This window comes from Esox lucius, chromosome 4 (assembly GCF_011004845.1).
Source record: "Esox lucius isolate fEsoLuc1 chromosome 4, fEsoLuc1.pri, whole genome shotgun sequence".
NCBI classification, from domain to species: domain Eukaryota; kingdom Metazoa; phylum Chordata; class Actinopteri; order Esociformes; family Esocidae; genus Esox; species Esox lucius.
The window spans coordinates 33698656-33716889 of NC_047572.1; the positions used below are offsets into that span (position 1 = coordinate 33698656).

An 18234-nucleotide genomic window follows, 5' to 3' on the forward strand; every position below is an offset into this window, starting at 1 on the left:
TACAACCATCTAAATGTATTGTCGGGTAAATTCATATGGTCAAATTTTACGAAGGGCAATATATATTTCATATGCATTGAGTTACATTGTGGCCAATGGGATGAGCGCAGTAAAATTCCAGCAACAATTGCAAATACACAGTGCCCCTTGATTTCTTTGCATATAAACATTCTTTAGAGTCACCTGAACATTTCCTACAATACATTCACTGCGGCGTATAGAATCGTTTTTTTGTAGGCCAATATGTATTTCATATCCATTGAGTTACATTGTGGCCAATGGAATGGGTGGAGTAAAACACCAGCAACAATTGCAAATACAGAGTGCCCCTTGATTCTTTTGCACATAAACACTCTATATAGTCTCCTAAACATTTCCTACAATACATTCACTGCGTCGTATAGAATTGTTTTTTCTGTATGAGACAATATGTATTTCATATCCATTAAGTTGCATTGTGGAAAAAGAGGGTGTGGAAATATTGTGTTGCTAGATGTAGCACACCGTTCCTCATGATTAGACAGGTTTGTCTTACTCTACACATTCTCCTGGACATTTCCTACACTGCTTTCTCTGTGGAATATTCAATAGTTTATGAGCTATGAGGCAATATGTATTCCATATTCTGTCATTGGCATTGTCTGAATTTTACCCTTGAACGTGTTTTATCGAAATTACTCTTAAATATGATCATATTTGAATTGTTGTCAATGTTTTGAGAAGCCCATCTTTTCTAACAATTAATAAACTCAATTTACCTCCGTTTTTAAGTAATTCGTTGGTCTCTTTTATTTTGAATAATTCCAGATTTTCGTTACCCGGAAGTGTTTCTTTAATGTTGCTCACAAGACGCTGATGTCAAAGATGGCGGCACAAATGTCAATGTGAATATTCATTAAATAATATCGGCAATTATACAGCTGTAGCTTTAATAGAAGTCGCTACAGTGGATAGTGTAGTCTAGACCTTTTTTTCCTTCCATATATGACAACAGAACGATCGAGGAAATGGCCATTCTGGGTGAACTGAGTCGAAATGTACGACTATTACTAGGTCAAATTCAAAGATGCGGGCAGAGTGGGTTTACAATCAACCAATATCTCAAGTCAGGTAAGAAAACACTAATAGCGGTTAATGTCAAATGGTTTCTTTTTGAGTCCGCATGTTGACCTACATACCGTTGAACTAAAATGGTCCTTTCTGATGTGTTATTTTTGTCCCCCTCCGCAGTCCGGCGTATGAGCCAGGCGGCACTCCAGCTCCAGCCCATTGTGGATGAATATGACTCCGTGAACCCGACGTTTGTTAACAGAAATCCACGAAACCTGGAGCAAATGGCTCTGGCGGTGAAGGACAGGGGCTGGAAAACCACCTGGCCCTCCCAGAAGTTCTACCACAGGTGTGTCTCCTTTGCTGTGATAAAGTATTTGCGACGTTTCTGGTTTAAGATCTTCAAAGTGTTTATATGTACGTCATGCAACACCCAGTGATGTGAGAAGAACAGTTCTGCATGGAAGACTGGGTCAAAATCCCTCAAAAACTGATCAACAACTGAAGTTTGTTTGTTGCAGTTAAGTGGCAAAACCAGTTATTGAGTGCAAGGAGGCACTGGCTTTTTAGGGAAAATGTGTTCAATGAAGTACATCAATTTTATTTTGTCATATAGGATCCCCTGGTTTAATTTTAGGCTTTGAAGTACAGAGCTGGTAATCTACAGCAGTGGTTCCCAATGTTCTCCTGGGGCCCCCCCAGCCATTCCATCTATTAGATGCCATTGCAGGAGATGTTTGGGAACCTGGAATGGCATCTCTGTCTGCACCTTCACTCCCTGCTTCTCTACCTCCCTTTTTGTTTAGGTTGGTGTTTTCTCGCTCACAGCATCATGTGACAGCAGAGGTGTTTGCCTACGGCGACCCGGTACCAGTGCTGTCGTGTTCCACCAGAGAGTGGGCCTTGAAGCGGGAGTTGGCGTCTACCTGCTGTGTGGCGGCCAGCCAAGCTGTGGGTGAGGTGCTGGCACAGCGGTGTCGACAGGCTGGCATCACCAGGATGGTGTACAAACACATCCCCTGGCAGTACCGCTCTGACTCCGTAAGTACCGGCAGGAACTAGCGTTCAGAGAAAAGACGACGGATGATGTTCAGGAGGTTGTGCTGATTGTCATCCATTTATCCTTTACAGGTACAGTTGTTTCGGACGGCGATGAAAGAGGGAGGAGTCATCCTCAGTGAACCGCGACAGAAATTCATCGGCACCTGACAAAACTGAATGTAAAGGCTCCTACAGCCAATCAACATGGTTTTCCCTTCCTGTTTAGGTGCCGTCCCATTTTATTTGTACATTAGTGTGTGATTAAATAAAAGGCAGATCAGTAAACGTAACATGGTTTCATTTATCATTTATTCATTCACTCACAGTATAGCTGTAAACAAATGTGTTGGAAACAGTACAGCAGATGACACTAGACCAGAACAAAGGATAATGCATTGAGGGAAACATCATACTTCACAGATGACCAACTCAGGCCATTGATCGATTTGATCGTACTACAGCAGGTCGGGGCTCAGGCCAGATCAATGGGCTGAGATCATTAATAACATTGATCATAGTGAGCAGAGGTTGACTCAGGCAGTGTCATAATGTTATGGAAATGTCTTCTATAATGGTTTATGGGTCAATACAAAAATCTTGGCCAGCTGATGACACGTTAAAAAACCAATGGATTGATGAGGAAGGCAGCATGAAGACAATCCATAGTCGACTGAGGACAGTTCAAAAACCTTTTCCATACTGCAGAAAATGCCTCAATCCTCCAAAATAACACACACGCACACAAAAACGAGCGTACCCAGACAGCATGCAGAAACGTGCAGGACAACATAACATGGATAAGATGCACTCAGGTAATAATCAAGTACATGCACATAGAGGAACCTATTCAACGCAAGTAGCTACATAATACCTGTCTCCCAGTCAAGCGTGGAACAACACTAAATAATTACACCTTTAAATCAATAGAAAAAAAACTGCACCTCAGAGGGACACCAATAAATTGTAGACAATGTAAATACTCAAAATCAGGTTCTGTGTTTTCAGAAAATAACTTGGACATTTTGGTCTCATGACCAAGGCACTCGTACAGCAAGGCTAGTTGTCGAATGACAATCTTAAATATTTAAAGAAATGTAAATATCAAACAGCTTAACCTTTTTACATTACAGATCTAAAAGGTAGAAAGGGGTTCCTTAGAAATCCTCATTAAATACGCCCTTGAGATGAACTCAGACAGATTATTTGGCACAGAGGAAAACATTGGCATACCTTTGGATTGCTCCAGAATAATAACACAGCTTAGAAAATAAAACCGTCACTCAAAATACTTTTGAATAACTTGCTTTTAAAATTTAAAAAACGTTTCAAAGAGAAAATTCAAGTTTTGATCATTGAGCCAGCATGTACCAGCTTGCAATTATCATAAACTCTACAAAGATCTGACTTACTGTTTGTGCATTTAAACAGAAAAGAGCACTTAAAACCCATAAAATAACAACCCAAACTGGCAACACACAGCCTCAGATTCACAGAGAAAGACATTAAAAGGAATTATTGCATAGATATCATTCAACTGTAGAGGCTGTGAGGGGAGATAGAGAGAGGGCAAAGGTCAGAAGAAATGAACATACAGTCCATCTTGTGATACATTAAATGATCTCTAGCAGTGTTTATGGATCTGGTTCAGGGAGCAGAACAAAAAAAATAAATAAGTGACAGATGTTCTGGAATGGAACCAATATGTTCTAATCATAAAAATATGTAATAGAGTAATCCAGTGAAGTTAGGATGCCAGTCAACATATTCCAGTTCACATATGTCATGATGTTCAGTGCTTCACGCCAAGCCCCCATCATGTGTACTCCTCTAACATCCTTCATTTTTAGTCATAATTCACTCCTACACCTGTAAAAACATTTTGAATAATTAAGTTTGTTTTGATTAAAATCAGTTTTGAACATTATTCTGGTCATAACGCTGGAACAGAACAAAATAAATAAATAAGAGGTTCTGTTCCAAAGTATTGAAAAAGGATTTTGGTTCCAGCCCCTGGATCGATCCAGATGTACCCAGAAGGCTTTTGGTCACACAGATGGGCGTGGTGTCATAATACTGCAGTGATATAAAGACAACGATCCATCATTTTTAAAATTTGGTTTTGTGAAATTTGTGAAACATTAAAACCAAAGCAGTTTGTTTTATACCAATATCATAATTTTACAAGGACAATTATGAACTATACACTACTAGAGTAACAAAAGAGACAGAAATAACCATTGGTCCTGCGTGGATAATATCTTCAAGCAGATACTTTCAGGAACACTTTTACAGTGTTAGTTTCATCATCTGTAGTACAATAAGACAGACCAAAGTAAAACAATTTATATTATTAACCAAAAAACTGTGCAAAAGCTAAGATGCTTAAAAAAAATCTGTTATATAATGCAATTAATGTTGGAGCCTAAGTAGTCAAATGTACATAAATATGTTTAGATCGTTCTTGATTTTGAACAGTTCGAAAGAGGGCGGAACGTGTTTATTTCATATTAGTGTCTCCTCTTTTCCTTCAGCCATTCTTCACCCTTCCCTCAGGGTCTCCCTCTATCCCTCTTACCAACCCTCCATCATCTTGGCATCCGCGGTCTCCAGCTTGCTTGGCTCCACCCCTTCTGATTTTCTGGGATCTGATAGGCTGCCTGGCTCAGGTGAAACGTCCACATGAGCCCTCTGATGCATGAGTCCCTTCCGTCCATGACTCCGCCTCCGTTGCCCTGGAGATCTCCGGTGACTGTTGGCAATCTACATAGTGAATGATAAAGGGAAGAAAGGATCAGCGGTTCCCAGGCTTTTCTGTTCTGGGACCAACATCCAGAATATGTTGCCCATGTTTTCTTGCAATTGTAATACTTTTCCCATGGCTCATATGCTGTATGACCTCTCATTATGTTTTGGTCGGGCACCTTTCCTTCTGCTAGGAAACAAAAAATCTAACTAGATGGGGCTGGCCTGGAAAGCACTTTTTGACCATTTTTAGAGGTGAGGAGGATTGGAGGTGAGGAGGAGTTGAATGAAAATAATTAAGATTAAGGGGTGTATGAGGAGTATCAAGAGGAGGGGTGGTTGGAGTAGTAGGAGTTGTATTGAGAGGAGTAGTAAGAAGAGTAGTAGTTGTTGGTGTAGTAAGAGTAATATACTAATAGTATGAGTGGTAGTAATAGTAGGATTAGTAGGAGTAGTAATAGTAGTAGTATTAGTGGGATTAATAGTATTCAACCGTGTTCAAGTACTAATAGTATAAATAATAATAGTAATAGTACAGTAGTAATTGTAGTAGTAGGAGTAATTGTTGTAGCAGTAGTGGTAGTAATTGTTGTAGCAGTAGTAATTGTAGTCGGAGTAGTACTAGGAGTAATTGTTGTAGTAGTAGTAGTAATTGTAGTAGGAGTAGTGGTAGTAATTGTTGTAGCAGTAGTAGTATGAGCAATTGTAGTAGTAGTACTCTTACTACACCAACGACTACTACTCTTCTTAGGAGTAATTGTAGTAGTAGGAGTTGTTTTTGTTGTAGTAGTAGGAGTAATTGTAGTAGTAGTTGCAGTAGTAGTAGCAGCAGTAATTGTAGTAGTGGTAGTAGTAGTAATTGTAGTAGTGGTAGTAGTAGTAATTGTAGTAGTGGTAGTAGTAGTAGTATGAGTAATTGTAGTAGCAGGAGTAGTTGTATTAGTAGGAGTAGTTGTATTAGTAGGAGTAGTTTTTCTTGTAGTAGTAGGAGTAATTGTAGTAGTAGTTGCAGTAGTTGTAGCAGCAGTAATTGTAGTAGTAGTAGTAGTAGTAGCAGCAGCAGTAACTGTAGTAGTAGTAATTGTTGTTGTTGTAGTAGCAGCACTAATTGTAGTAGTAGTAATTGTAGTAGTACATTACATTGGAGTTGTCAACTGTGATAATGTCACAATGGAGGCTTTAAAGTAAAGTATTATCAAGAATTATAACGTACCTTAAGTGTTTAAAATAGTAGTACAAGTTAAAATAGTTTTAAAAGTATTAATATCAAAAAGAAAAATGTGCCAAATAATCTAAAATAATCCACAGTGTTTCAAAGAATAACATGATTCATGAAAAACCATCTATTCAAGCCACTCCAATAACTGATAATAACGATGAGGCCTGTTGGATGTAGGCCTCACTTCCCTATTAGTGACTGTCCTGAACTCTGAACCACTAAGACAGGCAAGTGGAAAAGCAATTTGGATATTGATGGAAAAATTTGATTTTTCATGTGGGATGGATAAGATTTGAACAATATGTTAAAAAGAAATCTTCAAAATACAAAATGGCGACTTCCTTGTGCTCCCTTGTAGACCTTTGTCTGAAAAAACAAACCATGGCAAGGATTCCTTCTAAGCATCTGTCCAAATCCACTCAACTTCTTTCGCTCTACTCATCAAACCTTAACTCATCTGACAACCTCATTTAGCTTTGCAGACGCTGAGCGACTCACTAGATGGCAATGAGATCAGCGAAGGTGTCGCTAGGATCACAATACATTCGGGGCTTAGCCCACCCACCCACTCTGTCCAGGACAGAAAGTAGAGGGTTTTGAATGTACACGCTAATGCGTGATCGGAATTTTAGATGAATAGGCTTTTTTTAAATTATTATAATTTATGATCAATTTGAGATCCGGGGCTATTCATAAAAGATCAGAGGCTATAGCCCTGGATGCCCAGGGCTAACAACGCCACTGGAGGTCAGTAAATCCCAGCTGACAAGGACTTCCCAGAACCCAAATTATGCCTCAATTTGTATTGCCAATGAGGCTTCCCAGCTAGTTGTCAGCTAGCATCAGTCAAGGCTAGCATTAGACTGTGGTGATTAGTTTTTGCTACAATTGAGAGCAGAAACTATTAGAACCTCTTTTCCATCTTTTAAACCCTCCCACATTTTCCTCTGGTTACCTGTTCATTCCTTAGGTCCTCATCATCCAGTTCGCTGATGGACTGCATGAGAGAGAAGAGATTCATCCGGCCACTGCGATTTGGGCTCAGACAGGGCGCCTGAAGATGGAGGTAGTGGGGGATGGAGATAAAGATGGAGGGAACAAAAAGGGGGGGGGGATATTAGAGATGGATACACAGGTTGACTTTGATATTGTTTGAGTGTATTATGTTTCAGTAGATATTATGTGAATACACTTCAAGTCCAAACTGGGGTCTGTTTAAATTTGATAATGATAACCAACAATGGCTGACGCAATATCTGGTTATAACTGGACAGATAAAACAAGATGTATAAAAGATGAGAAAACCTAAGTAAATTGACTTTCTTTTATCATGTATCAATTTAATTAGGCGGTCATGGGGAACAATTAACCACTATCAAACCTTGACACCTCTAAAAAATATTTTGTTCTGGCTCAAGGAATGAGAGGGAGGAAGCCTACCTTGTCAGCATCGTGTACAGTAATGAGGGGATTATGTGCAGCCGATTCTGTGGGCGGGGAAACCAAGTCCGTGGGCGGGGAAACCAAGTCCGTGGGTGGGGAAACCAAGTCCGTGGGTGGGGAAACCAAGTCCGTGGGTGGGGAAACCAAGTCCGTGGGTGGGGAAACCAAGTCCGTGGGTGGGGCTTCCAAGTCCGTGGGTGGGGCTTCCAAGTCCGTGGGTGGGGCTTCCAAGTCCGTGGGTGGGGCTTCCAAGTCCGTGGGTGGGGCTTCCAAGTCCGTGGGTAGAGTGGCTGGTTCAGCCTCAGACGAAACAGGTTCTTCAAATACCTTGTCGAGAGAGAGAGAGTCTTTTAATATTATGAATGACCTTTTAATAAGAAATTTCTTCAACATTTAATTCATGCAGATCTTCACAATAGACGTTCTGTAACCTTTTTACCTCTTTATCAGCCTCATCAAGATCAACTTCATCGGGACTTTCCATTTCTTCCTCCTCCTCCTCCTCCTCCTCGTCGCTGTCGTCCTCCTCATTGCTGTGAGAAGCGGCAGACAACTGCCTCTCGATCTTCCTCTGCTCCCGGGACTTCCTTCTCCAGAGAGCACTGTGGCGCTGCTGACTGCAACGCAGGGAAAGGCAGACATTCAGGTGATCCTCTCTCTGTGCTTTTCGGTACCAAGGAAAGGCACTGACCTGGCGTTGAGGATGCCGCTGTAGGTCTGCAGCTGCTTCATGAAGCCGTCGTTGGGCTGCACAATGGGCCGGCGGTCCTTGACGTAGGCCAGCGCCACCTCCAGAGGCCAGTGGGCATGCTTCATGACGTACGCCACCACAGTGGATGCAGAGCGGGACACGCCCATCTTACAGTGCACCAATACCGACTGCCCCCTCAGCCTGTGTGTGTGTGGGGGGGGGGTCAATGGATTGTTAAAACTGAAAGTGTCCCAATGTGACCAATGTCAGGGAGAAAAGGTCCGGAAGAGAGAGCCGTTACCTGGCTGTATTGATGAAGTTGTACGTGTCTTTCCAGTGACTCAGCAGGTCTGTGGCCTCCACATCGTAGACCCGGATGTTCATGTAGCTGAAGGATTCTGGGAAGAAGTTGTCGATCTCTCGTGTCACATTCAGGATGTAGCCAACACTGCAATGTCATTGGCAGTCAGTAACCAACAAACCCACAACAACACCCAGGCCTGCCCTTCTGCATGGACACTTTATATAAGTAAAATAAAATACATAAGACAGTAAATGAAAGGTTTACTTGTTTTTCTGGAGTTCCTCAAAGTTGGCGGCATTCCACTCGGACCCCTAAAAACAAGAAAGAGGGAGACAGACTCAATCATCAGCCCAGAGGGGACAGAAAAAGCTTCCTATGCAACATCTCTAAACCATTGGCTCTGAAAGGGGAAGTTTGAGTCATGTGAAACACTTCTGGCCACAGCACACTTCCTGTGATGATCTGCCCAGATGAGATTTCTTTGCAAATCAACAACTGGTCCAATTTCAGAACCTCTTCACAAACCCGCATGATTAAGTTTAGGAAGTCGTGTATCTGATTCCAGATCTGTGGTTCAGGCCACTCATCCAGTGGCATAAATCAAAAAGTGATTGAAAGACCCACCAGAAACAGGTAGTCAAATATTTTGGAGGGTTTGTCCATCTGTGCCATGGTGACCATCATCTCGTTATCGATGTACTCCTTGTAGTTTTTCATGTCCATGCCCAGCCTGGTCTCTAAGGCACTACGGACCTAGGAAAGACAGATGGAGGACGACCAAGTAAACAACAGCACTATATAATGACATCCCGAGCATGCTTGGCTTGTGTTACAGGTCAGCGAGTTCTATTGTGTAAATATAATATTTTTACCGTTATTTTACCAGGTATGTACGTTAAGAACTCTTATTTACAGCAATAACTTCACAGCAAGTAGGGTTAACTGTCTTGTTCAGGGACAGAACACGGTTTTCCACCTCAGCTTGGGGATTTGAACCTGCTGCCTTTTACTGGCCCGAAGCTCTTGACCTCTAGGCTAAATTACCACCCCCAACTTTGTTGATGGTATTTTGAATGGGGCTTGTTCCAATATAACACAGCTTCACCTCTGTTTCTCTGTACCTGTTTGGACGTAATGTTCTCCAGGTCCTCTGTTCTCATGATGTCTCGGAGCTCCTCTTTGATCTGCCTCTCCACAGACACCCTCTCTTTTGAGCTGCACAGAGACACCGTATCACTACCAGTTTCCCCTTAGAGACACCGTATCGCTACCAGTTTCCCCTTAGAGACACCGTTTCACTACCAGTTTCCCCTTAGAGACACCGTATCACTACCAGTTTCCCCTTAGAGACACCGTATCACTACCAGTTTCCCCTTAGAGACACCGTATCACTACCAGTTTCCCCTTAGAGACACCGTATCACTACCAGTTTCCCCTTAGAGACACCGTATCACTACCAGTTTCCCCTTAGAGACACCGTATCACTACCAGTTTCCCCTTAGAGACACCGTATCACTACCAGTTTCCCCTTAGAGACACCGTATCACTACCAGTTTCCCCTTAGAGACACCGTATCACTACCAGTTTCCCCTTAGAGACACCGTATCACTACCAGTTTCCCCTTAGAGACACCGTATCACTACCAGTTTCCCCTTAGAGACACCGTATCACTACCAGTTTCCCCTTAGAGACACCGTATCACTACCAGTTTCCCCTTAGAGACACCGTATCACTACCAGTTTCCCCTTAGAGACACCGTATCACTACCAGTTTCCCCTTAGAGACACCGTATCACTACCAGTTTCCCCTTAGAGACACCGTATCACTACCAGTTTCCCCTTAGAGACACCGTATCACTACCAGTTTCCCCTTAGAGACACCGTATCACTACCAGTATCCCCTTAGAGACACCGTATCACTACCAGTATCCCCTTAGAGACACCGTATCACTACCAGTATCCCCTTAGAGACACCGTATCACTACCAGTATCCCCTTAGAGACACCGTATCACTACCAGTTTCCCCTTAGAGACACCGTATCACTACCAGTTTCCCCTTAGAGACACCGTATCACTACCAGTTTCCCCTTAGAGACACCGTATCACTACCAGTTTCCCCTTAGAGACACCGTATCACTACCAGTATCCCCTTAGAGACACCGTATCACTACCAGTTTCCCCTTAGAGACACCGTATCACTACCAGTTTCCCCTTAGAGACACCGTATCACTACCAGTTTCCCCTTAGAGACACCGTATCACTACCAGTTTCCCCTTAGAGACACCGTATCACTACCAGTTTCCCCTTAGAGACACCGTATCACTACCAGTTTCCCCTTAGAGACACCGTATCACTACCAGTATCCCCTTAGAGACACCGTATCACTACCAGTTTCCCCTTAGAGACACCGTATCACTACCAGTTTCCCCTTAGAGACACCGTATCACTACCAGTTTCCCCTTAGAGACACCGTATCACTACCAGTTTCCCCTTCCACACCTACAAGACACACAGAGACACACACACACACAGAGACACACACACAGACCTCTGTCCACTGCTGTCCCTCCTGACAGACTCCAGGCCAGTCATGGCTCCCCATTCGTTGAGACAGAGCCGGTCTGACTCCACGTGGTTGTAGTAGTGCTGGGCCCAGTCCAGCCCAGAGCCTGGGATCACCACTCCTCTGAGGGCCCGCTCACAGCAGCCATGCAGCGCCTGCAGGACTGACCTGGGGACAGACCCACACATCAAGGCCTCTACACACAGAGGGGTGACTGGCTGAGTGTCTACTGCGTTGTGTCACCCTACCACATCGTCTGGATGGAAACAGGTTTGAAGATTCTCGTCTCTTCTGCTGTTGTGACACTAAACCCACTGACACAGAAAAAGAGAGACTATCATTAGCAGTGTAAAGGTGGAAACTTCAAGAGTGTCAAATAACACATCTGAAACATCCCACAGCATGCAAGCCCCAAATACCCTGTCATCACCTCTACATTACCACTGCATTACCTCTACATCACCACTATACTACCCCTACATTACCATGTCATCACCTCCATATTACCACTACAGTACCCTTATATCACCACTGCACTACCCCTAACATTACCACATCATCACCTCCATATTACAACTACACTACCCCTAACATTACCACTACACTACCCCTAACATCACCACATCATCACCTCCATATTACAACTACACTACCCCTAACATTACCACTGCACTACCACTAACATTACCACATCATCACCTCCATATTACAACTACACTACCCCTACATCCCCACTGCACTACCCCTAACATCACCACATCATCACCTCCATATTACAAATACACTACCCCTAACATTACCACATCATCACCTCCATATTACAACTACACTACCCCTAACATTACCACATCACCTCCATATTACAAATACACTACCCGTAACATTACCACATCATCACCTCCATATTACAACTACACTACCCCTAACATTACCACTACACTACCCCTAACATCACCACATCATCACCTCCATATTACAACTACACTACCCCTACATCACCACTGCACTACCCCTAACATTACCACATCATCACCTCCATATTACAACTACACTACCCCTAACATTACCACTCCACTACCCCTAACATTACCACATCATCACCTCCATATTACAACTACACTACCCCTAACATCACCACTCCACTACCCCTAACATTACCACATCATCACCTCCATATTACAACTACACTACCCCTACATCACCACTGCACTACCCCTAACATTACCACCATATTACAACTACACTACCCCTAACATTACCACATCATCACCTCCATATTACAACTACACTACCCCTAACATTACCACTGCACTACCCGTAACATTACCACATCATCACCTCCATATAACAACTACACTACCCTTAACATTACCACTGCACTACCCCTAACATTACCACATCATCACCTCCATATTACAACTACACTACCCCTACATCACCACTGCACTACCCCTAACATTACCACCTCATCACCTCCATATTACAACTACACTACCCCTAAAATTATCACTGCACTACCCCTAACATTACCACATCATCACCTCCATATTACAACTACACTACCCCTAACATTACCACTACACTACCCCTAACATTACCACTACACTACCCCTAACATTACCACTACACTACCCCTAACATCACCACATCATCACCTCCATATTACAACTACACTACCCCTACATCACCACTGCACTACCCCTAACATTATCACATCACCTCCATATTACCACTGCATTAACCCTATAGACTTTCCCTTTAGTCTGTTAATGGCTGTGTTTTGGTTCTGTTCTTACCCGTCTCCATCCAGATAGACTTGTGTGGCACTCCAAATCGGCAGAACCAGACCAATAGTACACTGGTCACTAAAGGAAACAGACATAGATGGTTTGCATTCATTTCCCCTTGGTCTGACAACATTTAGCGGTTGTTTTTCCTATCAACACAAGTCGTTCTCCGGTCTAGACCAATCTCATGTAACCATAGCAACACTGTACACCTCTCCACTTGAACCATGGCAACGACAGATCCCACCTTTCTGCTTCCGGGAAGTCCATGCCCAGAAGGAGGCTCTCCTGTTTGTTATGGAGGGTGGAGACCACGATCAGGTACCGAACTCTGACAGAACTGACTGACTCCAACCTCACCGCCTGTAAGGAGAAGGGAGAGATGGGGAAATGAGGAGGACCGGTGCTACAGGCAACACCATGCCGGCACTATTCACACTTTAACGGATGTGTTTTGGTGAAACCCATTGTCAAGGCAACCGAGTGTGCCTGAGGAGATCTGAAGACACGCATCATACCCAGAAGGCCATGGCTAACACATCGTGCAGACGACCCAGGTTTAGACACCGCTCTATCACACAATGCCCATCCTGTCCACTGTTTCATACACTCTGACGCTGAGTACGAGAAAGCGGAGGTCTCACCAGTTTGATAGTGTCCTCTGGACGTAACAGTGACACCATGGCTTGCAGGTGTCTGTGCTGTGTTTCGGAAGCTCCGCCTCCCAGCTTCAGGGGTGAAGGGGTGTGGCTGGGGAACGTCTCTTCAGCAGGCCCCTCCCGCTCTCCTTCTTCCAGGAGAAGGACAGCCCCCTTGACCACAGCAAAGCTCTCTCTGTTATGGAAGAATTATTAATTTGAATCACTGTGTAACTCGATGTAATGTCATTGTGCAGGAATGTTTGTAACAAATGGATAGAAAAAACAAATCACAACTGAAGTTCTTATATCTAGACAGTAGAGAACTGTAACTCACAAGCCATAGGGGGAAAGAAAACACTTTCATCTACCTTTTTTGAAGTCTCCCTCTTCTTGGGATGCTTTCATCCTTCAAGAAATTATTTGAAAAAATGATTAATTCTCTACATGAAGCTCTTAGCCTCAGTGCCAGTATGTTGGTACAACGCACCACCAGTCATTGTCAATCCAAACCACTTGACAACCATGGCAAAGGAGTTTGCATGAGGCCAAACAGATCTGGGAGGCTTTGAACTTTTACTGAAAAATTCTACAACTTGATATAGCATCTTTGTCAACTGTGTTCCCCCAATGGTTATCTGAGGACGGTAAAGGGCTTGATTTTATCTCTAAAACCAGTTTTGTGGCAGCCATAAAAGAGTGTGAACTAGAGTGTTTGTGTACTGTAAAAAGAAAAGGCAAAAAGCATAAAAGTAAAATGTGCAGTTAAAAGATAAGCGGCAGAGGAAACAACGACGGAAACTAATAACAGAGGGACAGAAAGAAAGGGGACAGAGAGAATAAGAAACAGATGATTAAATGAGACAGACTGAAAAAATAAAGAACAGAATGCATGAGGGAGGGGAAGCTGTAGTTTCAAGGGTTACTGGTTTGAGAGTGAAATCTTGAGACATTACCTGTTATGCAACTGACAAGTCCAGACAGATACAAAAAAATAAAAAATAAAGTGTTGAGGGGCAGGCAGGAGGACAGGAGATGATAGGAGCATTGTGGATTTGAAACAAGAGAAGAAGAAGAAAATAAGTTAACAATAGTAGAGATTCAGAAACTTTAATGAGCCACTAAATTAAACTAGCAGAGCAGTGTGTAAAGGAGGAGTAAGAAGGCCAAAGTTAGGTCCTCAGGGAAGAACAGAACAGCAAAATGAAAATCTACTTTCATGTTTCGACACTCTTGTTATATTGCATAGAGAACTTGGATGTCCCAAAGTTGAAACTGGCCTGTTGATGTCACTCTAAATATTTAAACAGCAGTGAAATGGAAAGACAGGGGTGAGAGGCGAAAGAATAGGACACAGGAATGAGAGAGCCAGGCCTTTGTGGTGTCGTTTTTACAGTGTGTGGCAAGACAGTTAGACAGGAGAAGATTTGACTACTACAGTCCCCACACATACAGATAAACATCAAGTAACTTGAGTCGAACCATACAGACACGTCCATGTCATTCCCTCGATCTACTTAATCTCTCTTAGTCATGCCAATCGCAGTGACTATCGTAGAACATCAAAGATCCACAGAGAACAATGCTGTGATGATAACATAATCGAAAATACAATGAACTTCGGCAGCCACAGGCAAAGATTGTAGTTTATTAACCAAAACAAATGTGTCGTGGATATTCAGGCAAATAGTGTATCGAGGCGCATCACTAGGTGAACTGCAGGCGTTGTTCTAAAAAAATTAAAATAAAAGATTGGTGAATTAATATGTGTGCTGTTAAGTGGACTCACCGGAGCGGTGGAGACGGAAGGGGACCGGTGCAGCGTCAACAGAGCCATGGCAAAACACGGCTTGGTCCGCTATGCGGGTTCTTGATACGCACGGGTCAAAACAGGCGCGTACGGCCGGCGGTTAGGTTCCTTCAGTGTGTGGAAAGGTGGGCGTCGGCGCAGTAGCAAATCACACAAATCCGGAACGTTGGAGCTGATGATCAAAATTCGGTTTAGAATATATCTATATATAATATATATGGTTTTGCAGACATCCTAGCTATCCACCTTGTAGACATCAGCTGGAAGATAATAATAGCTAAGTACTGTACATACCAAACATTCCTTCACAACGTCCATATGGTGGTTACGTACCCTGAAATACATTCATATCAAGGCAACACGTCTAATACGAACAGTACGGTATAGCTGTACTGGAACCACAAATAATATTGCAATAGCCACACTAAAACAATGTTGCAAACTGCAGACGTACACGAAAAGTAGTCAAATGTAATTAAAAAAAGGCCAGAACATGGATAGCTTCGTCCGTCAACTAATTTCACATTCATTAAATATTCTGCCTTTTACTATTTTCTGTCAAGTACAGGTCAGAATTCTTCATACCTACATTTCAATGTAATGCCAGGACAGTAATATAGCTGCGAGAGGAAACGTTAGCGCGTAAATTCATATGAAGACCTTACGTGGACAGATACAAAGCATCAATTCAGTTTAAATATCATACTACTGTTAGCTAGCTAACTAGATTTCTGGTTACCACGTACATTTAAGTAACTACCGAGTCGTGTTAGCAAACGACGTTAGCTAAAACAAGGGTCTATTGCTAAATAGCTAGACAAGTGAGATGTTCCTCTTTCATCTGCCTTCGAGAATATACCTCTTATTCTTTATTTTGATGCTCCTGCTAATGCCGTCAAGCCGTCAGATTGGATAGCCAGCTATTTTTAATCTTTTGCTGTTGACTTTGGCAAAAGTTCTGCTCCACTTAGGTTTCCAAATTAAAGGAGAGTTAATATGTCATGGAACAAGGAAGAAAACATATCGGCAAAGAAAAGTAAACATGCCCTTACAAGGAGGGGCATGGAGGAATGGTTTTCTTAAAGGGCAACATTTATGTTATTAGTATCGATAAGGTCGCCTTAGGGAAGAATGTAACGTCCAAATTCAACTGAATTCACTGTAAAATAAATTGTTGATACAAATAACTGGCAAATCCGATATTACAAATAACATAATTAGTAACTCAAGTGTCCAGTTCGCACTTCCTGTTGTATTGGATGTAAATTAGTAAGCTGTGCTTTTCATTTTGAGGAGCACACTACTGACGCTGTCTATGTCAGTCATAAGACTCTCGTCCGTGTCCAATGTGTGAAATCCGCACTCAGTCGCCTTGTCTGTTATCAAAAGCAACCAATGAGCCGCGGTGAATAGGCATAATGCGACTCGGAACGGGTGGCTCCCCCGCGAGGTTAATCGATTTCGGCAAGTGTTTCTACCTGACTAACCTCTCCCCAGTCTCGAATTAGTGAAGAGCCGGCGTATGGACATTTTTCCAGCAAACTTGCTAGCTTCAGTCAGCTGAGTGTCATTTGTGTTCCTTGTAAAAAAATAAAAATAAAGAAAAATCTCTGTTGCTGGGAAACAGTTGCTGTAGACAGTAGGTAATTTGATAATGTTAATAAAGCCAGCTAAAGTTAACCTAGCTGGGCACAGAGCCGAGTTAACCAGTTAGCAGATGATGTACATTACGTTGCCATATGCAGCGAGGCCGGTAACGTTAACAAGCCCTAATTGTAACGCTACTATATGAATTATCTTGTTGTTATCTAGTCAATGTATGTTTTTATGTGGCCTTCGTGTTCAGTTGAGGGTATGTTCTTGCACTCTGTGGCTGACATGCAGAGGAGCACTAGTGTGTTTTTTATGGGATGAATTTGCCATGCTGAAGCAAATTACGTTTTTAGGCGTATTATGAGGTGGGATGTGAAGTGAAAACGCATATTAGTCTGTTTTCCATGTACACTGGCAGAGAACAGAAGGAGAAAAGGACAAATGGAGATCTCAAACATTGACAGTGTCATTACTCCCAGGCCCATATTGTTTTGGCTGATGTTGGGGAGAGTGGAGACATAATCCATCAGCCCCTGAGACAGGTGAGAGTGAAAGACGGATGGGGTGTGTGTATTTCAGGGAAGGGGAAGAGTTTCCCAATGTGCTCACTCAAGGCTTTAACCTGTCTGTGTGTTGGTTTCATTGCAGCTCTCCTGCCAGCAGCCCCTCCTGCCGTCTGGTGGATGGCTGAGCTTTGACTCACCAGGGTGAACAGTCAGAGGACTAAAATAGACCAGGGGTAAAACACAGCCTGTGACAGACCGTCGGGTTACATGTTAGATGACAAAACACAATGTCTTACACCTGTCAGAAAACCCTTCAGGTCTGGTCTAGATTCTGTACTGGGACACCTGGGTTGGAGATTAAATGTATACATCACAAGAAAAACATTTATAAAACTGTGTTGAATATTGGTTGTGCCAATTCCAAATAGTTTACTATACGAAGAACAGGGTGATATTTGACCAAGATCTTATTAAAATTTATATTTTTAACTCTTCCTAGTGTGATTTGGACTTCTCTGAGCATAACACTGGATGCACTTTCAAAAGTAGTTAAACATATGTATCTACTGTAAATGAGAAATGTTTTTTTAACATCTTGCAGGGTTTTGTCGACTGTGTCCATAGCAGGACTGTCTGTCTGTCTCAGCCTCGTTGTAGACTGCCCGTCTGTCTCAGCCTGCTTGTAGACTGCCCATAGCAGGTCTGTCTGTCTCAGCCTGGTTGTGGACTGCCCATAGCAGGACTGTCTGTCTGTCTCAGCCTGGTTGTAGACTGCCCATAGCAGGTCTGTCTGTCTCAGCCTGGTTGTAGACTGCCCATAGCAGGACTGTCTTTTCAAATGAAACCCA

The 18234-nt window shown here is 42.8% G+C and overlaps 2 protein-coding genes and 1 long non-coding RNA gene across 5 annotated transcripts; 2 read left to right on the forward strand and 1 right to left on the reverse strand.

Annotated features, from left to right (window-relative positions):
* The first annotated feature begins 837 nt into the window (after positions 1-837).
* On the forward strand, positions 838-2373 carry mrpl18 (mitochondrial ribosomal protein L18). The gene is given in 4 exon segments (NM_001303822.1): positions 838-1110; positions 1231-1399; positions 1857-2091; positions 2182-2373. Coding segments are annotated over 4 exon segments (585 nt in total). The 5' UTR covers positions 838-1007; the 3' UTR covers positions 2260-2373.
* Positions 2374-2382: 9 nt separating this feature from the next.
* On the reverse strand, positions 2383-16598 carry si:ch211-203d1.3 (protein phosphatase Slingshot homolog 3). Of its 2 annotated transcripts, none has more exons than XM_029119308.2 (17): positions 16147-16598; positions 15267-15459; positions 13849-13886; positions 13484-13673; positions 13087-13202; positions 12849-12917; positions 11301-11366; positions 11038-11220; positions 9612-9705; positions 9115-9243; positions 8755-8801; positions 8488-8634; positions 8187-8387; positions 7935-8112; positions 7493-7822; positions 7008-7106; positions 2383-4851 (listed from the first exon to the last, which is right to left on the reverse strand). In XM_029119308.2, exons 2-17 carry the CDS (start codon positions 15312-15314, stop codon positions 4663-4665), a joined length of 2124 nt encoding a protein of 707 aa, XP_028975141.2. In that variant the 5' UTR covers positions 15315-15459; positions 16147-16598; the 3' UTR covers positions 2383-4662. The 2 variants fall into 2 exon arrangements, with proteins under 2 accessions (XP_028975141.2, XP_034147666.1); XM_034291775.1 differs by lacking the exon at positions 16147-16598 and adding an exon at positions 15877-16140.
* On the forward strand, positions 16585-17880 carry LOC114839101. Of its 2 annotated transcripts, none has more exons than XR_004575698.1 (3): positions 16585-16930; positions 17299-17422; positions 17529-17880. It is a non-coding gene; the product is annotated as an uncharacterized LOC114839101 (long non-coding RNA). The 2 variants fall into 2 exon arrangements; XR_003781739.2 differs by having other exon boundaries at positions 16585-16926.
* The last annotated feature ends 354 nt before the right edge of the window (positions 17881-18234 follow it).